General features: G+C 45.7%; 1 protein-coding gene across 1 annotated transcript; it reads right to left on the bottom strand.

Moving 5' to 3' along the window:
- Positions 1-962: 962 nt before the first annotated feature.
- Tgm7 (transglutaminase 7) lies at positions 963-23,336 on the bottom strand. Its single transcript, XM_021157052.1, has 13 exons — positions 23,327-23,336; positions 16,505-16,687; positions 15,397-15,642; positions 13,834-13,952; positions 11,179-11,307; positions 10,915-11,092; positions 8,323-8,461; positions 6,323-6,426; positions 5,701-5,943; positions 3,628-3,954; positions 3,212-3,372; positions 1,381-1,514; positions 963-1,122 (listed from the first exon to the last, which is right to left on the bottom strand). Exons 1-13 carry the CDS (start codon positions 23,334-23,336, stop codon positions 963-965), a joined length of 2,133 nt encoding a protein of 710 aa, XP_021012711.1.
- Positions 23,337-24,150: the final 814 nt, after the last annotated feature.

The following is a 24,150-nucleotide window of genomic DNA, read 5'->3' as shown; positions in this document are numbered from 1 at the left end:
GCAGGGCCCAGATTCCTGGATTTAAAAATGCCTGTTGGGAAGATAATAACATGTAAAGGGGAATAGGGAAGGAGGGGGGAAGAGGAGAGGAGGAGGAGGAGGAGGAGGAAGAGGAGGAAGAAGAGGAGGAAGAGGAAGAACAGGAAGAAGGGGGAAGAGGAGGAAGAGGAAGAGATGTAGAAAGCCAGAAAGGAATATTGTAAAAATGTTAACAAAGATTTTTTTCCCCTGAAATGGGGAAGGTATTTCTTTAGTTTCATTTCTATTTTTCTGTTCTTTTCACTTTATTAAGGATAAGCGAGCATGGAAGATTTTAATAACTACAAGGTAGGGGAATGTGAAACACTGGCTTCCTCTGTCCTAAAAACTAACAAAGATGTTAAGAGTTAGGGTAGTTGGCCTGCAGCGTCTGCTGAGTGCATGCTGGCTCCGCAGAGGCTCCCTACCATGCTGGGTGCTCTCAGATTGGCAACAGGGATTCTGCCTGGCAGCTTCTCTTAATTGGCCCTGCATTTGCTACCTCCTCAGGCATCCCTCTCACCTCTGCTTCTAGGTTAAGTGGGGAGACCTTGGAGACTAAATGCAGAGAAGCAACATTAGAGAAGATCCCGCGGGCTTAGCTTGTGGATGAAGCCCTTAACAGAAGAAAGAGACGATGAGAACATAAGAAGAACAGAGAGGGCCCACCCAGCCACACAGTGGCCTCTTAGTGGAGGAGAGAGCTAACACATCTTTATTGTTTCTTCCCATGATGCTCAGTGGTTCTACAGAGTTTCAACTACCCACACTACAGAGGTTGAACAAAGATAGCAAGCACCTGGAGAAGTAGAAAGCTGTGAGGCTATGCTGGGGGTGGGAAGGGAGGCTGGGACAGGCTATGCTGGGGGTGGAAAGGGAGGCTATGCTGGGGGTGGGAAGGGAGGTTGGGACAAGGACTGGGGAGGGCAGTAGGAAGGCAGGCCTCAGGAGGCTGGAGCTGCAGCAACCAAGATGTCCTTGTAGCCTTTGATCTCCTTGACCTCACTGCTGCTGATGAGGACTTGTAGCTGGTGGGGCCCAGCTTTGATGGGGTAGAGCTCCAGATGAATTTGGATGGTGTGTCCAGCCATCAGAATTCCAAGGCTGAAAGTGAAAAGCTGCCTGTCGGGGCCTGGAGAATTGGCAGTTTGGATAGGCAATGGGACAAGGAGACCTGCTGAGTAAGTAGCACAACCCAGCCCCCTGGTACCACCAAACCCCCAGCGTCCTGAGGTTGGAGGAGTGAGGAACAGAAGGTGGCATCTGAAGACCAAGGAGGATCCAGCAGTCCCATGAAGCACAGCCCCTCAGAGATCAGCACCCCAGGAAGACTGGGGAGGGGCCAATGACAATGTTACTCACTCTTTTGTCATCTGCCCATTGATGAGGCCACTCCCCTCCAGAACCATGGCGCAGTTATTCAGAGGCACCATCAGGGTGTTGGTGAGGGTGATGTGGATATTCAGAGCCTTGCCCACCTCAGCCCTTTCAAACACCTGTGTGGGGAGAAGACAGAGGTGCCCTAGGTCCCCGGCCTCACAGTCACACCCCATTCAGTCAACTGCTCTTGTGACCACCAGGGACTGCTTAGAGCATAGATGCTAGTAGTGAGGGGAGCCTAGCTCAAACTAACACATCTGTTCACCCGCTTTAGAAGTTCAGGGAGTTCCACATCAGGACTGGGTAGAGTTTCCCTCTCACCATCTATTTGAAGATGCCTGCTGGACTCAACTGAAGTACTGGTCCCAAAGGGTTAATGATATTGTCTAGCGTTTGTCAAGTAGGAAACCAAGCACAAGTCCTACCAGTTATGATTAATTAGTAGTATCTAGCCCATGCACAGGAGTGTCATGTGTGCCACCTATGTGCAATCAACAATATCATTCCACCAGCAAAGAAATGATGAAGCCAAGATTCCAAGATATATTGATGATGAGACAGGACCTAACCTAGGGCTCTTAGATCCTAGCCCAGGATCTTCCTCCCAGCCTGTTGTATCTTCCCAGATATCAGTAGGACGTGCTTGCCCCACCCCCAGCCCCAGCTGTGTACAGTACTTCAATGTCATGGGGGCAGCATGGCCTTAGCCTGTCCTGGGAGGCAAGGATTCAGTCCTGGAGCCCAGAATAGTATCATCTGAATGATGAGCAACAATGGATAAGTAATGGACCCAAATGCTCTCTGTCCATCCAGAGCACACTGAGGGCATGTTACCTAACTTACCTGAAACTCAAACGAAAGAACTAAGTCTCCAAAGAGGGTGTCAAAGCCAAATGGGCGAAAATAACTCTGGAATCCAGCACAGTGGTGTTCATCAGCCACAGGTCTTACAGCCATGCGGACCAAGCCATAGCCTACTTGGTCCCATTACAACTGGGACTCTGCCCTGGGTAACAGGTAGGGCCCTGCCGCAGCACCAAGCTTATGCCTATGCTTGCAACTCTGCCCCGCTGTTCGCCTCACACAGAAGGCCTCCAGCAGCACCTGCCCTGGCACCCTGAGAGCATGCCCCGGTGAAAACCACAACTGTGCCAGCTGAGTTATGGTCCAATACAGAACCATCTAACAGTTCTGTTGGCTAGTGTCAGGCATGCTGTCAGCTAGGCTGCCGGGTAAAAAGCTGGGCTTGGGAAGGCAGTGGGAAAGGCTTTGGGGGAGGACAGCTCGGGTGGCAGGAGATGGGGAGGACACGTGCCCTCCTTTGTGAAGCTTTCCTTCCCTTTAAAGCCACCCAAGCCACTCTGGCACTGTGTCTCTATGTCTGAAGTTCACTTCTTGCTTTGTTTTCTGTGGCACACCACATCTTATCTGCAGTCACCTTTTGAATTCAACCATATAGTCTGTCTTAGGTCTGTCTCCTCTCCTCACATCTGCTCACATCCCAAAGCACTGTCTCTTTATCTCCGCCTTCGGGAAGGGAATCTCCGTGGTAACATGCCTGCATCTGTTCTCTACCTAGCATCCTCCTCACCATCCTTTGCAAAACATGACCTCCCTAAGACGCCCTCTTGTCCCATGCTTTGTTACATGTAGAGCCCTGGAGCCTGCCATCTCTCAGCCTGTTGCCTATGGTGGAGAAAAAAGCCTCGGTGACCCCACTATCATCATCTGTATCAGGGCATGATACCCCCGCCAGCCCATGATGAGAACATCTTAGAGCCTGTGTGTCCCCATCTCTGTCCAGAGACCTCACCTCAATAGACAAGTGGGGAGGCTCCAGAGAGAAATCTTTTAGGACCAGAATGAACTGCCCTGTCTCTTCAACCTCAGCGATGCCAGCCACACGGATCAGCCTTTCATCTGTCAGCTTGTCCCTGTAACTGCTGTAGGGCAGCAGGAACGGCCATTGTATCTCTAAACATAGGCAAAAACACCATCTTGAGTCCAAAGGATGGGCTAGAAAGAAACACTACACTCAGAGATCATTGTTGTCAGATGTGTTAGAATGTCTATGCTGGCACCCAACTGCCCAGCTACAGCGACTTTCCTGCCTGTGATATGTGAGCTGGGAGAGGGGTTCTCTGTGATTTGGCTAGACCAGGCTCATCTGATTCACAGACCCAAAGCTCCCCCTCTTCAGGTGACTTCTCATGCCTGCTACAAACTCACCCTTCTCAAAATCCACATTCAAGTGTACTATGTGTCTCCAGAACGGTTTCCGAAAGCCACCCCCATGCAGGAGGGCCTGTGCACAAAAGCGCACCGTCAGTCCGATGGAGCCCTGAACATGGTCTCTGACTGGCACCCTCTGGACATATAGCATGAGCGGCAGGTCCTGGCCCCACATGGGTGCCCTAGCCAGGTGGAGTTGCAGCTGCACAGGCTTAGCCTTTAAGTTCTCAGATCCTAGGAGATCCAGGAGAGATGAAGCGTTCCTTCTCGGTTCCAGCAATTTCCAGGAAGCCTTAATGAATGCAGACCGCTCCTCAGAGGATCCTGGTAGAATAGAACCACACAGAACAAAGACATCAGTCAGGCAGGGCAGAGGAGACCAATGACCTTCTTGGGAAAACAAATGACTGAGCTCTCGGCTGCCAGCCAGAAGCCCTAGCCATGTATATACAGCCAGTAGCCATACAGAGAAGCACACAATATCATGGCTGAGATGAGGGTGGTGCTGCTTAGCGCTGGCTTTAACCCCTGCTCCACAGTCTCTTCATCTATCAGTATTTGGTTCTATTATATGAAACCCAGGGACAATACTGGGCTGCCCAGAGTTGCTAACAAGTTAGATCATGTAATTGCTGAATGTAAGATTGAGTGTGGTTCTTTGTCATCTGTACTGTTATCGTCATGAATATCACCATTATTATCACCATTAGCACCACCACCACCACCATCATCATCGCCATCATCACCAGCAGCAGCATCATCACCACAACCATCATCAAGGCCAGAGGCTTCTTTCCCCTGCCTGCGTTCTCTCTCCTGAAATTCAAGTTCTTTAGATAGAACTTCATCTCTTTCCCTTGGGACTAATTCAACATCCAGGCACAAAACTCAAACTTACTTACTCCAGACTGTGGACTCCTCTAGAGGACTTACAATGTTTCCAGCCTGTTCGCCACACTAGCTCATTTAGTGCTTCGAGGGGAGCTATCTCACTTCACTGATAAGGAAATAGAGGCATGGTAGATGATCCAGGCTAACCCACCTATAGCACTGCAGAGCCTTGCTTAGTTCTCAGGTGGCCAAAGTCCACCAAAGCTCTCCATAGGGATGTCTGCTCCCTTCCACAGGCCCAGAGCCCTGTCCCTCCTGAGTGTCCAACTCTCCCCTAGCTGCTAACCCTATCCTGATGGACACAGAGAGATAGATATAGATGTGTGGCCCTGATAGAGTTACCAGATAAAATGCAGGACCTCCAATTAAATATGAGTTTAAGATAAGTAAATAATCTTCATTATAAATTACATGTGGGGCTGGGATATGGCTCAGCAGTTAAGTACACCGACTGCTCTTCCAGAGGTCCTGAGTTCAATTCCCAGCAACCACATGGTGGCTCACAACCATCTGTAATGGGATCTGATGCCCTCTTCTGGTGTGTCTGAGGACAGCTACATTGTACTCATATACATAAAATAAATAAATCTTATATTAAATTAAACTAAAAAATTAGATGCAATATTTGGAACACACTATAAACTATCCAATTCATTTGAATTTCAGATAAACAGTGATTTCTTTTTAGCAGAAGGATATCTCATACAGGGTTGACATGATGGCTTAGTGGAAAAAGACATCCACTATCAAGCTTCATATGAGTTCAGTCTCCAAGTAATGGAAGAAGAAAACCAACCTCCATAAGTTGTCCTCTGACCTACACACACACACACACACACACACACACACACACCACTGGGATACATGTTCCTACCAACATGCATGTATGCACATCTATACATGTACACAATAAATACATGTAATTAAAAATTAAAGATGTCACTTGAGACATATTTATAATAATAATTATTTGTCTTAATGTATCTGGAATTCAGATTTAATTGCGCATTCTATATTTTTATCTGCTAAATCTAGGCAAATCTATTCCAGGATCAAATACCCAGGATCTAAAAATCCTCCCAGTCCCCTGGGAGTTTGTCTAAGGGGGAGGGAGGTAGTGGTGCTCTAATCTGTGGTCAGTGATATACACACTCCCTCCCAGACCCAAGGCCCAGGCACCTTCTGGATACTTGTAGGAACTGGTGATGTCCAGGCGCGCATCTGACCCTACCATCTTGGTGCTAATTGCTTTCCCAATGTAACTGGTGTTATGGGCCAGGATCTCCTGGACCTGGCCACCCTCAAAAAGCCAAACGACCTCATCAGCGTTCACCTCTGCATACACAAAAGGGGTATCATAGGGTAGCTGGATGTCCCCTTCCTTGATGGCTTTCACAGAGGCAGGGCCACAGCAGAACAACCCTGTAGAGAAAACAGAAATTGTGGGACGTGGATGCCTTCAGATACATGGGCCCGAGACAGTGGGTTCTGGCCATGGGAGGTGATGAGAAATGACACCAGAGCCTTCTCCAGTTTACCAAATTCACTTATGTGTACTAATTTGTCTGACCCTCATACCATCTTCCTGACTTTACAGGCAAAGAAAGAATGGACATGCTCACTGCTCATCCCAGAGATCTCAATGTCGGTGGCAAAGTTATACCCGGGACCTGACACAGTCTAGGCTATAACCCTGAGAAGTAAGGGAAGTGGGAAATGGCCGTACCCCTCTGGCTATGTGGGTGCTCATTCTCATTGGCTTCCTAGAGAGCCTGGCCCCTGCACACGATCCCCTACGCACCACTGCTGGTTTGCTGGGGGGTGGGGTCCAGAACCTGCCAGCCGTTGTACCCCGGTGGAAGGTCTTTCCTGAGCATCCAGCACTCGTTCCAGACGTGGAAGTTCCTGTAGACAGGGGAAGGAGCCGCAGCTTGTATTTCCTGATGCCTGAAGGTTTCTCAGGCACCAGACATCGTGCAGAGTACTTTACAGCCTTTGCTTACAATTCTATTTTCTTCTACTTTGTATTAGAAAGTAATTATGATAGAGAAAGCAATCTAGGAGTCAGTGGTGCATGAGTGTGATCCCAATAGTTAAGAGGCAGAGATAGGTGGATCTCTGTGAGTTGGGGACTAGCCTGGGCTACAAAGAGAGTTCCAGGGCAGCCAGGACTACATAGAGAGACTGTGTCTCACAAATAAATAAGTAAGTAGTAAATAAATAGATAGATAAATGATAAGTAAATAAATAGATAAATGATAAGTAAATAAATAGATAAAGGGAAAATCCTATTCACAGTGGCCTCAAAAACATATGTATATTGGAATAAATCTAATCAAGGAAATAAGAGTTCTACAATGAAAACTTTAACACTGAAGAAGGAAATTAAAGAATTAATATCATAAAATTGGCTATACTGCTAAAAGCAATCTGTGGAAATGACCCTGTCACCATCAGCAAAGGAGAAACAAAGTCTTGTTTCTGTAGAAAAATAGAAGCGCCTGAGAACAACTACGCTAAGTAAGTTACGCCAGTGTCAGAAAAACAAACGTCATCGCTTCGCTCAAATGTAGTTCTTAGATTTTAATCTTTTGACATTTATTTGTCTTGGGAGGGAGTGTGCATACCCACAGGTGTGGAGGTCAGAGGACAACTTTTGGGAGACAGTTCTTTCCTTCCTCCTTGTAGGTTCTGGGTCTCTCCGCAAAAAGCATCTTTACCCACTGAGCAATCTTGCCAGCCATTAGATTTTTATAGATACATAAAAGTTACATGTATATATTATATACATACACACATATGTGAAAATACAAGTGAAACTGTCTAGGGGAGCAAAGGGGACAAGAGAAGGGGAAAAGGATGAGGCCAGGGTCTGGGAGGAATGTGCTTAATATAATATAATATAATATAATATAATATAACTTGTTAAAAACACTCTTATGTATCTGTTGGGACTAAGCTCCACAACTCTGCATTTTGATTGGCTGTGGTTTTCTGTACTGGTCTCCACCTGTTGCAAAGAGAAGTTTCCTTGAAAAGGTGTGAAGACTTCAATTATACAAGGAAATAAAATAAATAATTTTTAAAATGTCATTATATAACATAGTACCAGGCAATAAAATAAAATACATGTAAATGAGTTTTTAACTATGATATATAAAATTTATAAAATTGTATGCAAATGAATAAAAAGCTGCAGGCAGCAAAAGAGAAAACAGAATTTTAAAAAAGTAATTGCCAATTGTCATCAGAAACACTTCACCTAGCAAATGATGGAAACAGATGCAGAGACCCACAGCCAAACATTAGGCAGAGCTTGGGGACGGGGAGCTTGAGGTCTGTTTCTCACACCTGGAAATTAATAGGAAAGAGAGCAGGAAAGCAGACCCAGGGTGGGGCAGGGAGGAAGAGAACCGAGATGCATAGATAAAGCTCCCTCTGCCCTAGCCCCACAGAGAAAGCCAGACTCAGGAGCTAAGCAGAGAAATATAGACCAGTAAGTCCTGGCTTTGCCTCCTGGGGGTGTGGGAGACTGACTGCTAACAACCAAAGCCTCGGAAAGGCCAGTGACACACAGCTGTTCACATGTCCCAAGAGTGCAGGACGATATTCCATTGCCTAAGATGTCTGAACTAGTTTCCTTTGGTGATCTAATTAGCCAGATCAGCCTCCTAGGCCAAGGAATTCTTCTCTAAGCATCACCAAAAAGGTATTACAGGACAGTCACACATCCAAGGCAAGCGAATCCGTTTCATCCCCTACCTGGGACAGTGCTGAGCTGTTACAAACTAAACCTCTTACCAGATTTTGTCTGGCCTCTGAGCCGTCAGCATTTCTGCGGTTCGATCATAGTAGGTGTCGATGGTCAAGTTCCCATCTGTGTTGTGTGCAGAATGGAAATTGGAAACGACTCGGGTTGGGACACCTAAGCATCTCATTACTACAGAGAGGAAAGAGAAATGGCTGAGCTCATGTCAGGCAGAATTATGACCTTTTCGTGCACAGTTTCTCACCTTCAAACTTGCAGCAACTGTTTTATTCCCAAAGGGTGGACAAAGAGAAGCTCTTGCCCACCTGCTCACCTGCCCACCTGCTCACCTGCCCACCTGTTTACCTGCCCACCTACCCACCTGCCCATCTGCTCACCTGCCCACCTACCCACCTGCCCATCTGCTCACCTGCCCACCTACCCACCTGCCCACCTACCCACCTGCCCATCTGCTCACCTGCCCACCTACCCACCTGCCCACCTACCCACCTGCCCACCTGTTTACTGGCCTACCAGTGGCATCCATCCACAAAGTGGAAAAAATCATTTGTGTGCAACTTAAAACAATAATTAACTTCCCCTTCCCTGCTCTTTTTTTTTTTCTCAGCAGCTCTCCAAGTCAAAAGCAATGAGACCAAAACACATGAGAATTTTAAAAGGAAAAAAAAAGTTGACCAGTTTCAAAAGAGAAACTGTGTGACCTGGAGTACGCAGCTTAACTTCTCTGGTTAGTCTCCTTGTAAGTAAGAAAGTGAAGAGCTGAACTGCCTGGCTTTCAGTTCTGAAATTCTGAATCTGTCACTCTACTTAAAAGAGTTGAAAGAAAGATGAAAATTAGAGGGCTGGGCATGTAGCTAAGCGGCAGAGTGCTGGCCTGGCATGTACAAGGTTCTGAGTTCATTCTTCAGCACTGCATCCTATATAAATAGCTAAACAGTAAGAGAGTGGCTATAGATAGAACATCCATTTTCTGTAGAAATACAGTGGGTGAGAGCAGAGATTAAGAACTGCTTACCGTCTTTGATAAGCCAGTAGCTCCCTCTTGTGGCTCCTCAGGTACGTAAAGCTGTGATTGCTCATAGCAGACATTATCCCATGCTTACACACCTACTAACTGCCTGCAACCAGGCAAGCTTCTCCCATGCTTACACACCTACTAACTGCCTACAACCAGGTGTAGTCAAGAGCCGAGCATGTCTTGGGGCTAGGTCCTCACCCCTGTCAGTATGGTAAGTTCAGAGGATGTCTGTTCTACTCACTCTTCCTAGGAGAACAGACAGTGTCTAATGGGGATGCTGAGAAGGTCACAATGTTGTTTTGGTTTGTCTGTTTGCTTGCTTGATTTTTAAGTAAAAGGAATAAGAATAAGAGTCTTTCTGTCTCCATGCACTGAAAAGCCCCCAGCAGAACCACCTGTCACAGTTCGGTGTCTTCTCCAGCACTGCGTCTGGACTTTCCACACACCTGCAGGATAAACAGACTCAAACCTGGCCTGCAGGTAGCCAAAGGCAGATTAATGGTTCTCTCTATTCAACATCCCCGACACTCTGTGGCCTGTGAGGACAGAAGGACTTGGAGAGGGGCCTAAGTGATGGGTCTAGTCCTTTTCCTGCTCTTCCTAGGATCAGAAGGTCCAGGGTGAATGTCGTAACGACCACGTGGCTACAACTGAGGCCAAGGCAGAATGGGGCCTACAGGAGGCCAGAGTAGTCACAGCCTCACCTCACGAGTAAGCTGATAAGGTCTCCTGATGTCTACTCAGATTTATATCTCTGCATCTGAGGCCCCAGAACCTAACTCTAAGACTATGCTTCCCCTCAGAGAGTCAGTCATAAACAGCAGCCTGTTCTTATCCCATGTCCCACCCCCTTCTCTTAGGGAGTCTCAGCAAACACCTAGCACAGGGTGTGAGCAGATAGCCCTATGGAAGCTCTGCTTTGCATGAGGGAGACAGGTACTCTAGGCTCTCCATCTTTCCAGATACTTGGGCCAAGAATTTGGCACTGCATTCTAAACAGTTGAGAATGCATTCAGCTGAGTAAAGTGCCCCTGATCCTCAAAAGATAGTTAGCAAGGCAGCAAAACTCTAACTATAAGTCAAGTCTCTTGGGGAGGTCTAGGTGTGCGGTCAGGCAATCTGGCATATACCTACTCGCAGCTCCATCTTCCACCTGTTGGCCCACTGCAGACTCATCTTGAGCTGAGCAGGTGGTAGGAAGAAGGGTTCTGCCTTTGTAGGGACTGCAAGTTGTTCTATCCAAATGGCCACCATTTTGTCTGTCTGTCTATCTCTTCAGGCAAGATCTCATCTAGTGTAGCTTAGCCTAACTCCCTATGTAACCAAGGAAGCTCCTGATCCAACTGCTCCCACCTCTCAAATGCTAGGATTAGAAGCATGCTCCACCATGCTCAGGTATCCACTGTTAATAGTCTTCATCAAAGAGAAGATGAAATGATTGCAAAGACTGGCAGGTAATGAACTCAGGTACACACTGCGCCTTAGCCATGGACCATTGGTGAACTCTAGACCTTTCAGGAGCTGCAATGGACTCTGAGAGTAGGTATTATCATGGCCTGGTCTGAAGGGGAAATCAGGAAGAATCAATGGGTGAGGCTTCACTCACCCGTGCACATAACAGAAGCAAAGACCCAACACTGTCCATATTTCACAGGCTGCCCGCCCTTGGCTGACCACTGCCGCAAGATGGCCACGCTGCCGTTCCATTCCAGAGGGCTGGTGCCCTGGGAGTAATCCTCTCCCCAGTTCCCCTGAAGCACACCACTGTCGTCATTGCTGTTGATCTGCAAAGGGCAGACAGGCAGTACGTACAACATTCAGGAGATGACCAGGCTGTCCCCAGGCAGGGGCAGGAAGCTTCCATTCTTACCATGGCGCTTACCACCCTGCACACATACACCACGTTGTTTCTCTGAGAGTGGTCTTTGGATGGGTTCTTTAGAAAATAGAGGCTCTTGTTCAGGATCTCAAAGCAGATATCGACGATGTCCCCTTCAAACTTCAAGGCATTTCAGGGCGAGATCAGAGAAAAGCAAAACATGTGTAGAGTCCAGAAACTTGGGCCTTAACAAGCTTGTAAGAGGTGATGTGTTTGTGCGATGGGGACATTGGGGCCTTATCGTGAGACACAATCACATATTGGATATAAATCAAACTGGAAATGTATTAGAATCAGAAGTCATATTTGTTTGTTAGTATTTCATGTGCATTCGTGTTTTGCCTGTATGCATGCCTGTGAGAGGGCATCAGATTCCCTTGAACTCCAGTTACAGATGGTTGTGAGCTGCCATGTGGGTGCTAGGAATTGAACCCGGGTCCTCTGAAAGAGCAGCCAGTGCTCTTAAGTGCAAAAAATTAAGCTGTGTGACTCTTGATGGAAATGCAAAGATTTGAGAAAATGGGAGAGAAGAGTTTTGAAGCCCCAGATTCAAAACGCTAGGGCAGCTTGCCTGCTGCAGCACTCGGGAGAGCAGGCTCTGCACCATACCTGGGTAGCACAGTGGAGCTGGCCCTGGTGGCACAAGCACAGGAGAGCTGGCAGGCGAACCAACTCAGCGCCTACCCAGGCCCAGGCCCAGATCTCGGGCTCTGAGCTGTCCCACCCCAACACATACCCCATCTATAAAACGCTGAGCTCATGACACAGGGCAAGAGCAGGGTATGGATACCAAGATTTAAACTTCACATGCTGTCTAAAGTCTCAAAATAGTGTTTCTTTAAAATTCTTTCCATCAGTTTTAAAGCATGAAAAGAATCTTTTATGGTGAGTTATACAAAAATAGTAGTGTTGCAGTGTAGAGACAGGGGGATTTCACATTTAAGGCCAGTCTGCGCTCTATGGGAAGTTAAGGTTAACCTGGGAAACCAAGTCAGGGAGAAACTGCCTTAAAAACCGTAAGCAAGCCCCGAGGAGGTGGTGCACCTTTGCTGAGGAAGAGTGTGCCTTTCATCCCAGGGCTTGGGAGGCAGAAACAGGAGGATCGCTGAGAGTTCAAGGCCAGCCTGATCTAAAGAGAGAGAGTTTCAGGGCAACAAGGGCTACACAGTGAAACCATATCTTGAAAAACCAACCAAACAAACTAACAAAAAATGTAAACAAAACCAGGCAGTGGTGATACATGCCTTTAATCCCACGTGCATATAGGCAGATCTCTGAGTTCAAGGCCAGCCTGGTCTAGAGAGAGTTCCAGGACAGCCTGGGCTACAGAGAGAAACCCTTGATTTCTCAACAAACAAACAAACAACAACAACAACAACAAACCAAAACCAAAAGTACCAGGATGAGGGTGGGATGGATAGATGATGATGGCCCAGTGTGGCAAAGAGCCTTCCACCAAACCTGATGACAGCGGTCGCCAGGGCTCACATGACAGTAGGAGGGAAATGATTCCACGTTGTTCTCTGACTTTCATATGTGCTATGGCATGTTTATGCCAATCCATATACACACATAAATAAGTAAAATTAATTTAATTTTAAAAATTAAAGCAGTAGGAGAAAGTCTGGAGAGATTGCTTCGCAGTTAAGAGCACTATCTGCTCTTCCAGAGGACCTGAGTTTGATTCTCAGCACCCTCATGGTGACTCATGATTGGAGGCATAATGTTATTGTGTACTGTGTAAAGATTATCCTTGTGTTATTAAATGCTGATTTCTGTGCCCCCATATTTGGTTGCAGTCCTCATTCTGAGAATCTCTTGTCTCAGTGTTGTGTAAACATTGCTCCCCAATTATTCCCTGATTGGCCAATAAAGCTAGCTGATCAACCAATGACTGAGCAGGGGACAGAATAGGGTTGGGCTTCTGCCCAGCCAGGGGATAGGTAGCAAGAGAGAGGAAGTGGAGATTAGCCACAGGGAGAGAGTCCCAGAGAGACCAAGAGAAAACACCTGGAGCCCCGAGCTGTCAGGGGTGGGGGTGGGAGGTGGGGGTAGGGGGTGGGTAGCCAGATTAGTTTAGAATAACACTGCTCAGTTGTTGTGCCATCATTAAAGCTTGTTAAATAGATATAATAGACCAGTCTCAAATATTTAGGAGCTAGATAGATTAAGAGGAAAACAGATACACTCTTATTTTAAAAAAAAAAAATTTTAAAGTCACTAATACATAATCTTCTGTAACTGCAATCTCAGGGAATCATAGCCTTTTTCTGGCTTCCTTGGGCACTAGGCATACACCTGGTACACAGACATGCACACAGGTAAAACACCCAAACACACACAAAAAAAGTTGTTTTCAAATGAAGTGGTAGGAGATCTTGCCTCACGGGCTGCTGCTTTCAAATCATAGAAGAATGAAAGGCTGGCCCCTAGTGGGGCTGATAACTGGTACATAAACATTCATTATAGTCGTGGGTTGGCTCTCATCATGCTTTCTTAGAATAGCATAAAAACCTTGGAAGGAAAGCCATCTTTTCTTTGCTTGCCCCTCTCGCTGGATGGGAAACTGGCCAGCACCTCGCACAGTGCCCTTTGTTTGCTAACAGCCCCCAGCAAGCCCATCCTCCCTCCAGGAGGTGGTGTTACCTGCCCATAGTTCCAAGGCCTGGAGGTAATGGAATTTGTTTGACCCTTGTAGATAAAGCCGTAGTCGCTCATGATATACTCCCGCAGTAGTGTTTCACTTGGCAGGTAGACATCATCCTCTGGGCAGAAAAGAGGAGTGGAGAGAAAAAAGAAACTCACAAGGGGAAGGACAAGCATGAAATAAAAACATCATGGAAGTGATAGCATCCTTCTGAAACAGAAAGCCAGTGGCTGACCTCGGGCAACAGAGGTTATGACTAGACCCTCTTAAAACCCAGCCATGCGCTTCTCCAGAGGCTAGTAACAAAATCTATGCTATAAAAAAATATAGATTATGAAAATTATAAGATAACTCCAGACTTTTGGGAAATACAGAAAAAAGTCACTCATTCCCAATACTTAGAAATGCCCAGCATTACTTTTTAGTATATTCTATTCTCTTGCCGTATGCATATGTGTAATTAGTTAGAATCAAATTGAATCCCACTTACTAAATTACCTCACTTAATGTTACAGTATGGATATTTTCATCGTGTTATTAGAAATTCTTTGTGGGAGACTGAAGAGATAGCTCCGTGTTTAAGAGTACTGGCTGCTCTTCCAAAAGACCTAGATTCAATTCCCAACACCCACATGGCAGCTCACATCTATAACACCAGTACCAGGGGATCTGATACCCTCACACAGACATTCAGTCCAAACACCAATGCACATAAAATAACAGTAAATAAACCATTTTAAAAAAATTCTTTGTGGGACGACACCCACTTTTGAACTTCATGGGCACCAAGCACGCACATAGTACACAAACGCAATATACACATGCGAGTAAGACACTTATAGTAAGAGACTTATATATATAGTAAAATAAAAAAAAAATCTTTGTGGGACTAATGTGGTGTTGCACACTTTAATCCCAGCATTAGGGAGGCAGACACAGGTGGATTTCTGTGAATTTGAAAATAACCTGTGAATCTGCAGAGTGAGTTCTGGGACAGTAGGACTATGTATTGAATGCCCATCTCAAAACAACAAGACAAAACAAACAAACCAAAACCCCAAACTTTATAAGTGATTTTTGCAGGCGGGTCTGTCGCAGCATGCCTATAGTTTCAACACTCAGGAGGCCAAGACAGAGGATTGTGAATTTAATACTAGCTTAGACAAACTCAGCAAGACCCCATGTCACAAAAGAAAAAAATGTAAAAAGATGTTTAGGGCTGCTAAGAGGACTGAGCAGGTGAAAGCACCTTACTGCTAACCCTGGTAACCTGAGGTCAAGCTCTGAGATCCACATACTGGCACCAACTCCCACAATCTGACCTTCACCATGGCAGTCAGTGCACACATCCACAAGCTGACTTCACACATAGTAGGTGCACACATGCACAAGCCGACCTTCACACATGTAGGTGTACACATAAACAAAGTTAAATTTTTGTTTCAGCACATAGTATTACATTGCACAGATATGCAATGATTGTCTGCCAGGCTTTGCCAAAAGAACCCGAGAGAAAATTCCAATGCAATGAGTTAGCTCTATAAGCTGGGAGCAAGCCCTACCTGTACTCCATGGGTTAAAAAGCAAGATGAAATTCCCCAGTGGGTAAGTCACACCAGGACCCTGGCCCTGAGAGATCTCTAGCTTCAGTGTGTAGTGGCCAATGACCGCACTAGCCGGTGAGAAAATCGAGACTTGGAGAGAGTTGCTGCCAATGATGAAGTCAGAAGCACTCCAGACGTTCTCAGGTCGGGTCTGGGCGAGGAAGAAAGTGGCTCGGGTCCCCAGAAGCTCTGTGGGCTCTGGTCCTGAGTAGGAGAGAAAGGGGATCCCAGACAAAGCTCAAATGTCTGTGATGGAGCTGGAGGGATGGCGGCCCGGCAGTTAAACACGCACACTGCTCTTGCAGAGGACCTGAGTTTCATACAAGACAGAATTCACTTAACTTCAGCTCCAGGGGATCTGATGCCCACTCTAGCCTCCCAGTGTGTGAGCACACACACACTTAAAAGTAATAATTTAAAAAATGGTAAAATAAGTGTGGTGAATGATTCCCTGTGGCCTGACAGAATCACTATCTTCTCCCAACATTTGCTAAAACAAAACAAAACAAAACAAAACCCTTTGATTTAAGGCTTTTACTGACACTTAAGATTTTTAGAGCCTCAGCTGGGTGGTGGTGGCACATGCCTTTAGTCTCAATCCCAGCAGTCAAGAGGCAGAGGCAGGCAGATCTGTAAGTTAAAAGGCCAGCCTGATCTACATAGTGAGTCCAAGGACATCCAGGGCTATACAGAGAAACCCAGTCTCAAAAAACAAAAAACAAAAGAAATCTTTGGGCCTTTGTTTTTTTGTTATTGTTTGTTTGTTTTTCCACTTCTAATCTGTAAAATGAGAGCATGGTAGTGCCAACTTAAAGTCTTCTATGAAAATTAAAATGAGGTCTGGAGAGTTTTATGCCATGCTGTGTACTTACAAGTTGGCTGTTGTGGCTAAAACATCAAAGTTTGCTGAGCCAGACAAATATTTCCTTAAAAGGACCAACAGTACCTGGTATAAGGATCTTGGAGGCCCCAGAAGAGAGGGGAGGGCATCTCAGAGACTGGTGACAAGAGTCCCTCCCCCAGGAACTTTCTGTTTTGAGGGAACCTGAGGGCAGAGTGAGCTCACCTGTCTCAGCCACAAAGGTGAGATGGTCCTTTTGGGGCTGGAAGGGCCGACTGAAGACTATCGTTAAGATGAAGATCTGGCCACGGCGCAGGATGAGCTTCGACAAGCCCAAATCCTCAGTGTGGTGGTCCTTGTTGTTCCTGGGGATCTGCAGTTCCACAGACCTGAGCTCCAAGGCTGCCACTTGGGGAGGGAGGACAGGTCACCGCCCAGCTGAGACACTTGGAGTCATTTATAGGGAACCTTTCTGCCTCTCTGCCTCCTAACTTCAGGATAACCTCAAAGGGCAATTCAGCAGGTCCTAGCCAGAGACAAGGAGGACATCCATCCTGGAGACACCAGAGCTGGAGGATTGGTGTCCCGGAGGGCAAAGCAAATCCCAGATAATGGAAAGCTACTCTTTCTATCATCCTGCTGGCTTATGAATAGACATATTGGGATTTTTATGAATGAAGTGAATGAGCTGTCTGGAGGCTGGACATTTGCTAAAAGGCAAGTCCCTGCTTTTAGGTATGGGGGCGGTGGATTACTTAGGGCTTACTTTCTGATTCTCAGTTTCATTTCAGGTCTATGCAGAAGACATTGTGAATATATATCTAGTGTATAGTTGTAAGATTCTCCGAGTATACTAGTCAAGTGTATGGCTTCTACAGTGACTCAGCCATGGGTTATCATCTTGAGAAGTCGCTTGGACAGGTCACCTAAGAGTCCTAGATATTAGCGTGTTCATCTGAAAAATGGGGAGATGATCATGTTTCTATTTCATAAGTTTTATATCAGCCTTCAGTAAGAATGCATGTGTGAGAACCTCTGCACTAAGCCACACACAAAGAGGAAGTGTTAATCCTGGGGAAAAAAAAAGACTGAATCCAGGATTGTCCAAATCAAAGTTAGCTGTATTTGAGTGCACTCTGGGCTGGTCAGCCACTGCTTCCCCTAAGTCAGGTTTTCAGAGAGCAGCCCTCACTTGAAAAGCTTCTTGAAGTTCTTTTTATAGAGGAGATAAGGGTGTGAGAGATTTGATAAAAAGATAAGATAAGAAGGCAAGGATAATGCATCAAGTTAAAGGGGTCAGTGGATGGGGGTTACAAGCAGTCTACATCAGACCAGCAACTTACTCTTGATTGCAAATAGAGGCCTTAATTAGTAGATATCTGAAGGCGCTCTAACATTGGACTTACCTCTTAGTTAAATTTTAGCACCATGCAAACTGTTTTAACTAAGAGAGAACTCTCACACTACACGGTATGTTCTCAATTTTGGACTTATTTCAGCCTGGGAGGTATTTGTTTGGACCTTGGTCTCACAAAAGTACCTGGTAATTAATTCTTAGTTACTCTGAGTAGTAGCTCGATTTGAATGTATTCCCTGTTCCTGCTGCTGCTGTTCATATTGCATTCATTGTCAACAAAGATTCATTAGGTTTTTCCCTCTAACAAGTCCAACCTATTAGTAGGTTTCTAATAACTATCCGCTAAGCCAAACCACCACTATCCTAGAAAGTTCGGCTGTGCCTGTATATAAAAGGGTTATTTACTCCAGGTGGGCTTTGGTGACTATTTACACCCCTTCTGGGAAAGTGAGGAGGGCCATGAGACCCTCACCTGGGTCTCCAGCCACTCCTTACCATCTGCTGTGACTCTACCTTAGTTGCAGGTGGCCTTCCCGAAGGGTTATGGTATGTGTACGAGTGAAGGAAGCCTGGGGGCAGGGCTCTGTGTATGTCACTGCTAAGGTGCAGGCGGTTCAAGGAGGAGCACACACACCCCTAAAAGTAACCTCTCACTGTGCCCTGTAAGGAAGCCCATTAAACTCACTGGCTTCCCAGAGTGAACAGTCTGAATCCTGTCTCGGTTTGTCACTGGGACTTTAGTTCTAGGAGAAGAGGTGGATGTTGCTTATGTCTTCCGCTGGGAAGGCATTTTAGCGACACTGGTTATGGGATCAAGTGTGTAAGCAAGGAAAAGGGGGATTGATGCAACTGATAGCAACTTAGGTAAGATCTCAGGGACCTACATGCTGGAGAGAGAGAACTGACTCCTTAAAGGTTGTCCTCTAATCTTCACCTGTGTGCTTAAGATTCAAGGGACCACACACACACACACACACACACACACACACACACACATGCAGAAAGGTGACCAATAAGAAAAACAGGAAAGACAGATCACAAAACTTGGACCATAGGAAAAGCAAGGATGATTTTTATTTGTAAAAGTGTCACAGTGCCAATTAGGGGCCATGGTGAAAAGTTTGAAAGCAGCCAGCCTAGATTCTGTTAAAAATATGAGATTCTATCTCTCATATTTTTGAGGGACCTGAAACATTCACACAAGACCCCTGAACTTCCTAAGAAGGTGCTCCACCCTATGCCTTCCAGAGGCCCGCCTACCTTGAAAGGTAATGTATCTTGAAGAGGAGTGAAGGGCCTCAGGAGCCCTTACCTGTGCTTCACAGGAGAGAACAGGGCTGAGACAGGCTTTCCTGGCTCCTGTCTGGCCACTGCTAAAGCAGAATCCCTAAAGGCAGCCGGCTCTGTTTCCCCGGGCCTCTTCCAGTTTGGGAAGCAAAGGAGAGAGGAAAGGTGCCTTCTCTCAGGCCCAAGACCGTGTGCATGAAGAAATACATTCACCACCAGACACTTAAGCTTTCTTTTTAGTCTACTTAATGTAATGATGTGTTGGCTCACCCAAGGGCTTTTCCTGTCAGGGAGACATGACTTAGAATAAAGGGAAAGGCTTCCAACGAAGCCAGAAAGGGAAGCTGAGAGCATCAGGAAGAAGCTAAACAATGCAGGAAATCCAGTAGAATCAATTATAAAAACACGTCAGCACCCACAAGGCCTGACTTGGATGTGGTCCCATCAGCGGCGGCGTTAATGGTGTGAAGAAAAGAAGAGGTGAGCCTCAGACACAAGACTCCTGGCGCTTACTTCATTAACACGATGACAAGGGCATAAAGGATGAAATTATATCCAGATGTATTATCAGCCTTAAGAAGGGGTGGGAGGAGACATTAAAACAGTTGTCTGCCTAGGAGGAATTCTCTGAGAAACCAAAACCCCAGCCAGCCCTGCTCTCGGGCGGGGTTGCCTCCCTCCACTTGGATCTTGGCTCTGAGGACATCACAATCAGGCTTGGGTCTTTCTTTGGCCACTGAAGATGCCCCACCCTATGACTGCTTGCTTTCATAACACCTTTATTTTCCAAAGAGGATGGAATAGCGTCTAGAGTTAGCCCCACAAAAGCAGAGACTTTGATCATCTTGAACTTGGGTTCCCCCATGTCTGAAACCAGGCATTTTAGAAAACCATAGTTGTGTTGAGAGAAGTTTTACTACAAGCCAATCCATTATCCATGTCCAAAATCATCTATATCTCACAAATCCTCTATGATGGAGTGTTACTATTGTTCCTGATATGAAGGAATGTTCTTGTCAGAACTGGAATTGAAACCCAGGCAGGCTTGCTCCAGAGTCTGTCCTTAGTCTTCACCATCCCCTGCCTTCCCTGGTAACCAGGTGCTAAATCATGTTTGCTGAATGGACAGGTGCATGCGTGCTCGAACTTCAAGGAAGGCAGCATCAGAAGGACAGTCAAGGGGCCAAGGTAGTTCAAAACATATAAATGTGTCTACAAGCATTAAGGCTAGGCCTTACTCGGATCACAATTAAAGACAAACCAAAAGAATAATGGGATCTATATTTGATCTATTAAAATATTAATAATAATAACAATATCATATTTGTTGAAGACATGTGGAAGTAGATTGTCTCATATATAACAATGGGAATATAAAATTCATACAGACCTTTTCGAGACAGGGGATCCTTGGAACAAGCTGGCTAGCCAGATTAGATGAATCAGCAAGTTCTAGGTTCAGTGAAAAGACCCTGACTTGATATATGAGGTGTAGATTGATCATCAAAAACACTTAACATCACACTCTAACCTCTGTCTGTACATGATAGACATGAGTGCAAATGTGTGCTTATATATGCACTTATACACACACACACATGATCAAAGAATAAGGGGAAATCACCCCCTAGATGCCAAAGGTAAACTAGAAGGTACTGATAATTATAGGAAAGGTTTCATTCCTTCAAGTTTTTTCAGTTTATCAAGCTTTTGTTTTGAACAGAGGTTTCTATTCTTGGGAAGTGTTACTTTGACTAAGGATGGGTTTTTGAACAGGAGCGACTCATCAAAGCTGTACATTGGGATTAGTTTAGCTGTGGTGTTTAGCCCAGACCAGAGAGGGGAAAAGCCAAGGGTGGAGATGACAGCAAGACTTCTGTCGAAACGATCTAAGTCACAGGCTAATGGGGAGTTAAATACAGGTGATCGGAAGAGCAGTAGAGGGACCACCCATGTGTGCCAGGGACCAGCCGCCATGGTGTGTGGCAGTTAATAAATACGTGTTGAAACCATTTGATTTGCAGGGCCTTCTAAGGCCCCTGCAAGTGTAGGTGAAGACCAGAGCCAACAAAAGAACCCATTGCCAAGGCCTGGGACGCTCCAGGTGGAGATACTAAAGGTAAGTTCCATATGAAAGAGCCAGCAGGAGACCCAGCCTCTGCCACCAAGCTCCAGGTGGATTCAAGCCTTCCTTTTGGCCCACTCTGTGGCTGTGCTAGCTTGATTGCTTTCCCCTATTATTATCATCATCATCATCATCATTATTATCATTATCATTATTATAATGGTTTGACAACCTCAATGCATCCTGCACTCCTTTTCATTTCTTCAGCTTAAAAAAAAAAACGAGAAAGATTACAATTTAAAAATTATAAAGATTACAAACTGGAAAATTTTCTGAAGCTATTTCTATGTAGTGAGATTACTAGAATGTTCTGTGGGTATTTAAGTGTGAGAAAATTAAAATTTCTCATAACTCAAAAGTTTAAATCCAGCCCGGTGTGGTGGCACATTCCTTTAATCCTAGCACTCGGGAGGCAGAGGCAGGGGGATTTCTGAGTTCGAGGCCAGTCTGGTCTACAGAGTGAGTTCCAGGACAGCCAGGGCTACACAGTGAAACCCTGTCTCGAACTCCCACCCCCCACCCACCCCCCTCGCAAAAAAGTTAAATCCAAACTTCTTGGTCAAAGACCCAGAGTCCTCCAGAGTGTAGCTCCAACAGAGTCCCATCTTATCTCCTGGATCCTCCTGAAGTAACTCTGCCTTTCTCACATTGTGGCCCCCAAATGGGCCATGCCCAGGTCTAGACAGCCCAGACCCTCCCTAACGCTCTCTTCTTAAAGCTATGTCTCCACTACACCAGTGTTCCAAGCAAAGTTCAGCATAGGCTCTTAAGAACATGGAACTGGCACAGTGGCTGGGTCTGTAGCTGACGTTTAGTGAGTGTCAGGAGGCCTCCAGGCTCTCTGTTCACTTAGCGCCTACCATCTCTACAACTATCCAAGAGCTTTTATCAACTCCACGTGACAGGTAAATAGAAAGATGATTAGTAAAGTTAAATAACTTGCCCAGTGTCACCTACTTGGTACCATTTAAACTTAGTTTGACTAAACCACCTAGTTCTTAGCCTGGAGGTGGTCCTAAGTCAGACGAATCCTTCCTTCCAGACAGCCATCTACATTTTTTGTGTTGTTTTTTTCACGTAGAGAAATGAACAGACCTTACAGGAGCTGCTCTAGTAGAAGAACTAGGGAGCCATCCCCCAATCCAGGCTTCTCTGTAGGACTCTAGGGGCCAAACAATGATGAAAACCACAGCTCTGTTTCCATTCCATCGTCCAAAGAACCCAGAAGCTGGGGCATTGGATGAGGCTCAGTTGATAGAGCACCAGCCTATCAAAGCTCCCGGGTCAATTCCCAGCACCACTGGGATGTAGTGGCATCCACTTGTAACAAACAAGCAAACAAAGAGTACTGAATCCCTCAGGTAGCTCAGCAGCTTGGAACGTAACTGGCCCCAGGACCCACCTGATCTCTTTCCATATTCTGCAGCTGTTTAGGCTCGGAACTACCTATTTTTCAGTTAATCACTTACTGCTTCCTTGAAATGTTTTTACTTAATGGTGACTATGTCACTGCTTAATTGTTTATACCCCAAGCACAGTAGTTTCAATAGCTGCTATGGACCAGAAAGCAGTTCCTGGGTTAACTGCACAGGTTAAATCATTAAGTCTTTTGGCTCATGTAGCTATAAATATGAAAGAAAGAGTCATCATGTCATACTCATAAAATGCAAACTAAAACCATAATGATATTCACCTTTGATCTGTTGACAATGCTTGAAATAGCAATCCCCTGTTTTGTTCAGAGCATACAGAGATGGGCTGCCCCATAGAGTGAGACTATAAACTCATCAGGCTTAAAGTCGGTTGATACCCATCAAAACTTAAAGTGGACATTGCCCTGGCTCCAACATTTATTCTTTTAGAAGTTTTGCATATAAAATACTCCTGCACATCCTTGCAAAATTCCACCAACAGGGCATCATGGTTTGTAAGGATGAATACTAAAAGATAAATACCCATCAGTAAGAGACAGTAACTAGTTAACATGTTTATTAAATAAGTTGTGCTTATATATTCTCCTTGAATTTCCCAAAGCCATTCCAGCTCTGAATTTTAAATGCAAGATGGTCTACAACTTCAGGAAAGAAAATGTTTGACTGTCTGAATGGGCTCCAAGCCCAAATGAAGGCGGGGAAAGGAGAGGAAGGAGACGACTCCACAGTGAACCATGAATGACCAGTTCAGGCTTTCTGGTCTTCTCTGCACTCCTCCCTTCCCAGCCTCACTCCCTCTCTGAAATTAACACCTCATAAAAGTTAAAGAGATTGCTAGTACTCACCGGGATCCATCTCCCTCAGGTCAGTCAAGGCCCTTCAAGTGGCCAGCATTAGGGTTCTGGTCCTGATGTTTCTCTGAGTGTTAGAGCCGTCCTTCCATCATCATGGAGCCGGGTGGGGCTGTCACTTCCTCCTCCTCCCATCCCTTCCCTGAAATTTCCCGTTGTTCCAGGTGCCTTCTAGCTTAAGGAAAGAAGCCTGTCCTAAGCCTTTAAAACGCTTGCTGAGGGGTTTGTTTCTGTGGCCTCGTTAAGCTGTAAAGTTCCCAAGTGAAGGCAAAGGCAGCTTCAGTCTGTCACATCCAGACTCAGGGTCACACTCATTCTCAACCTCTAGGCTAGCATCACCCAACAATGTCAGTGTTGGGACAGGAATGACTGGAAAACATAGTGGCCCAAGGAAAGTAACAAACGAATAGTCACAGAAGGGGACTGTGCAGCCCAGTAGGACTCAGAGAACTTTGCACCCTGAAGAAGAAGGAGGCATAGGGAAAAGGTGAACTGTCCAGGAGATTAAAGTGTCCAGAGAGACATTAAAATGTCTCTGATAGGTTGTTAACTAGTAGGAGTGCAAGACAAAAATGATGCCTTTTAGCTATTTGCACAGATACGCCTGTTTAAAAAAGATGGACTCTAAGGAACAGAATATCTAAGAATAATTATGACCTTTTTTATATTTCACCGAGTAAAAAGTAAACTCTACAGTCAGTGCATAAGATGCTTTAATTAAGAAAGAAACACTAGGTCAATGAGATGACTCAGTGGACCAGGACCCACCCGGCAGGATAGACCTGACTCCCATAAGTCATCCTGTGACCTCCACACTC

Source organism: Mus caroli, unplaced genomic scaffold (assembly GCF_978045245.1).
Source record: "Mus caroli unplaced genomic scaffold, Mus_caroli_1 scaffold_2, whole genome shotgun sequence".
NCBI classification, from domain to species: Eukaryota; Metazoa; Chordata; class Mammalia; order Rodentia; family Muridae; genus Mus; species Mus caroli.
This window is presented reverse-complemented; position numbering and strand designations above follow the sequence as displayed.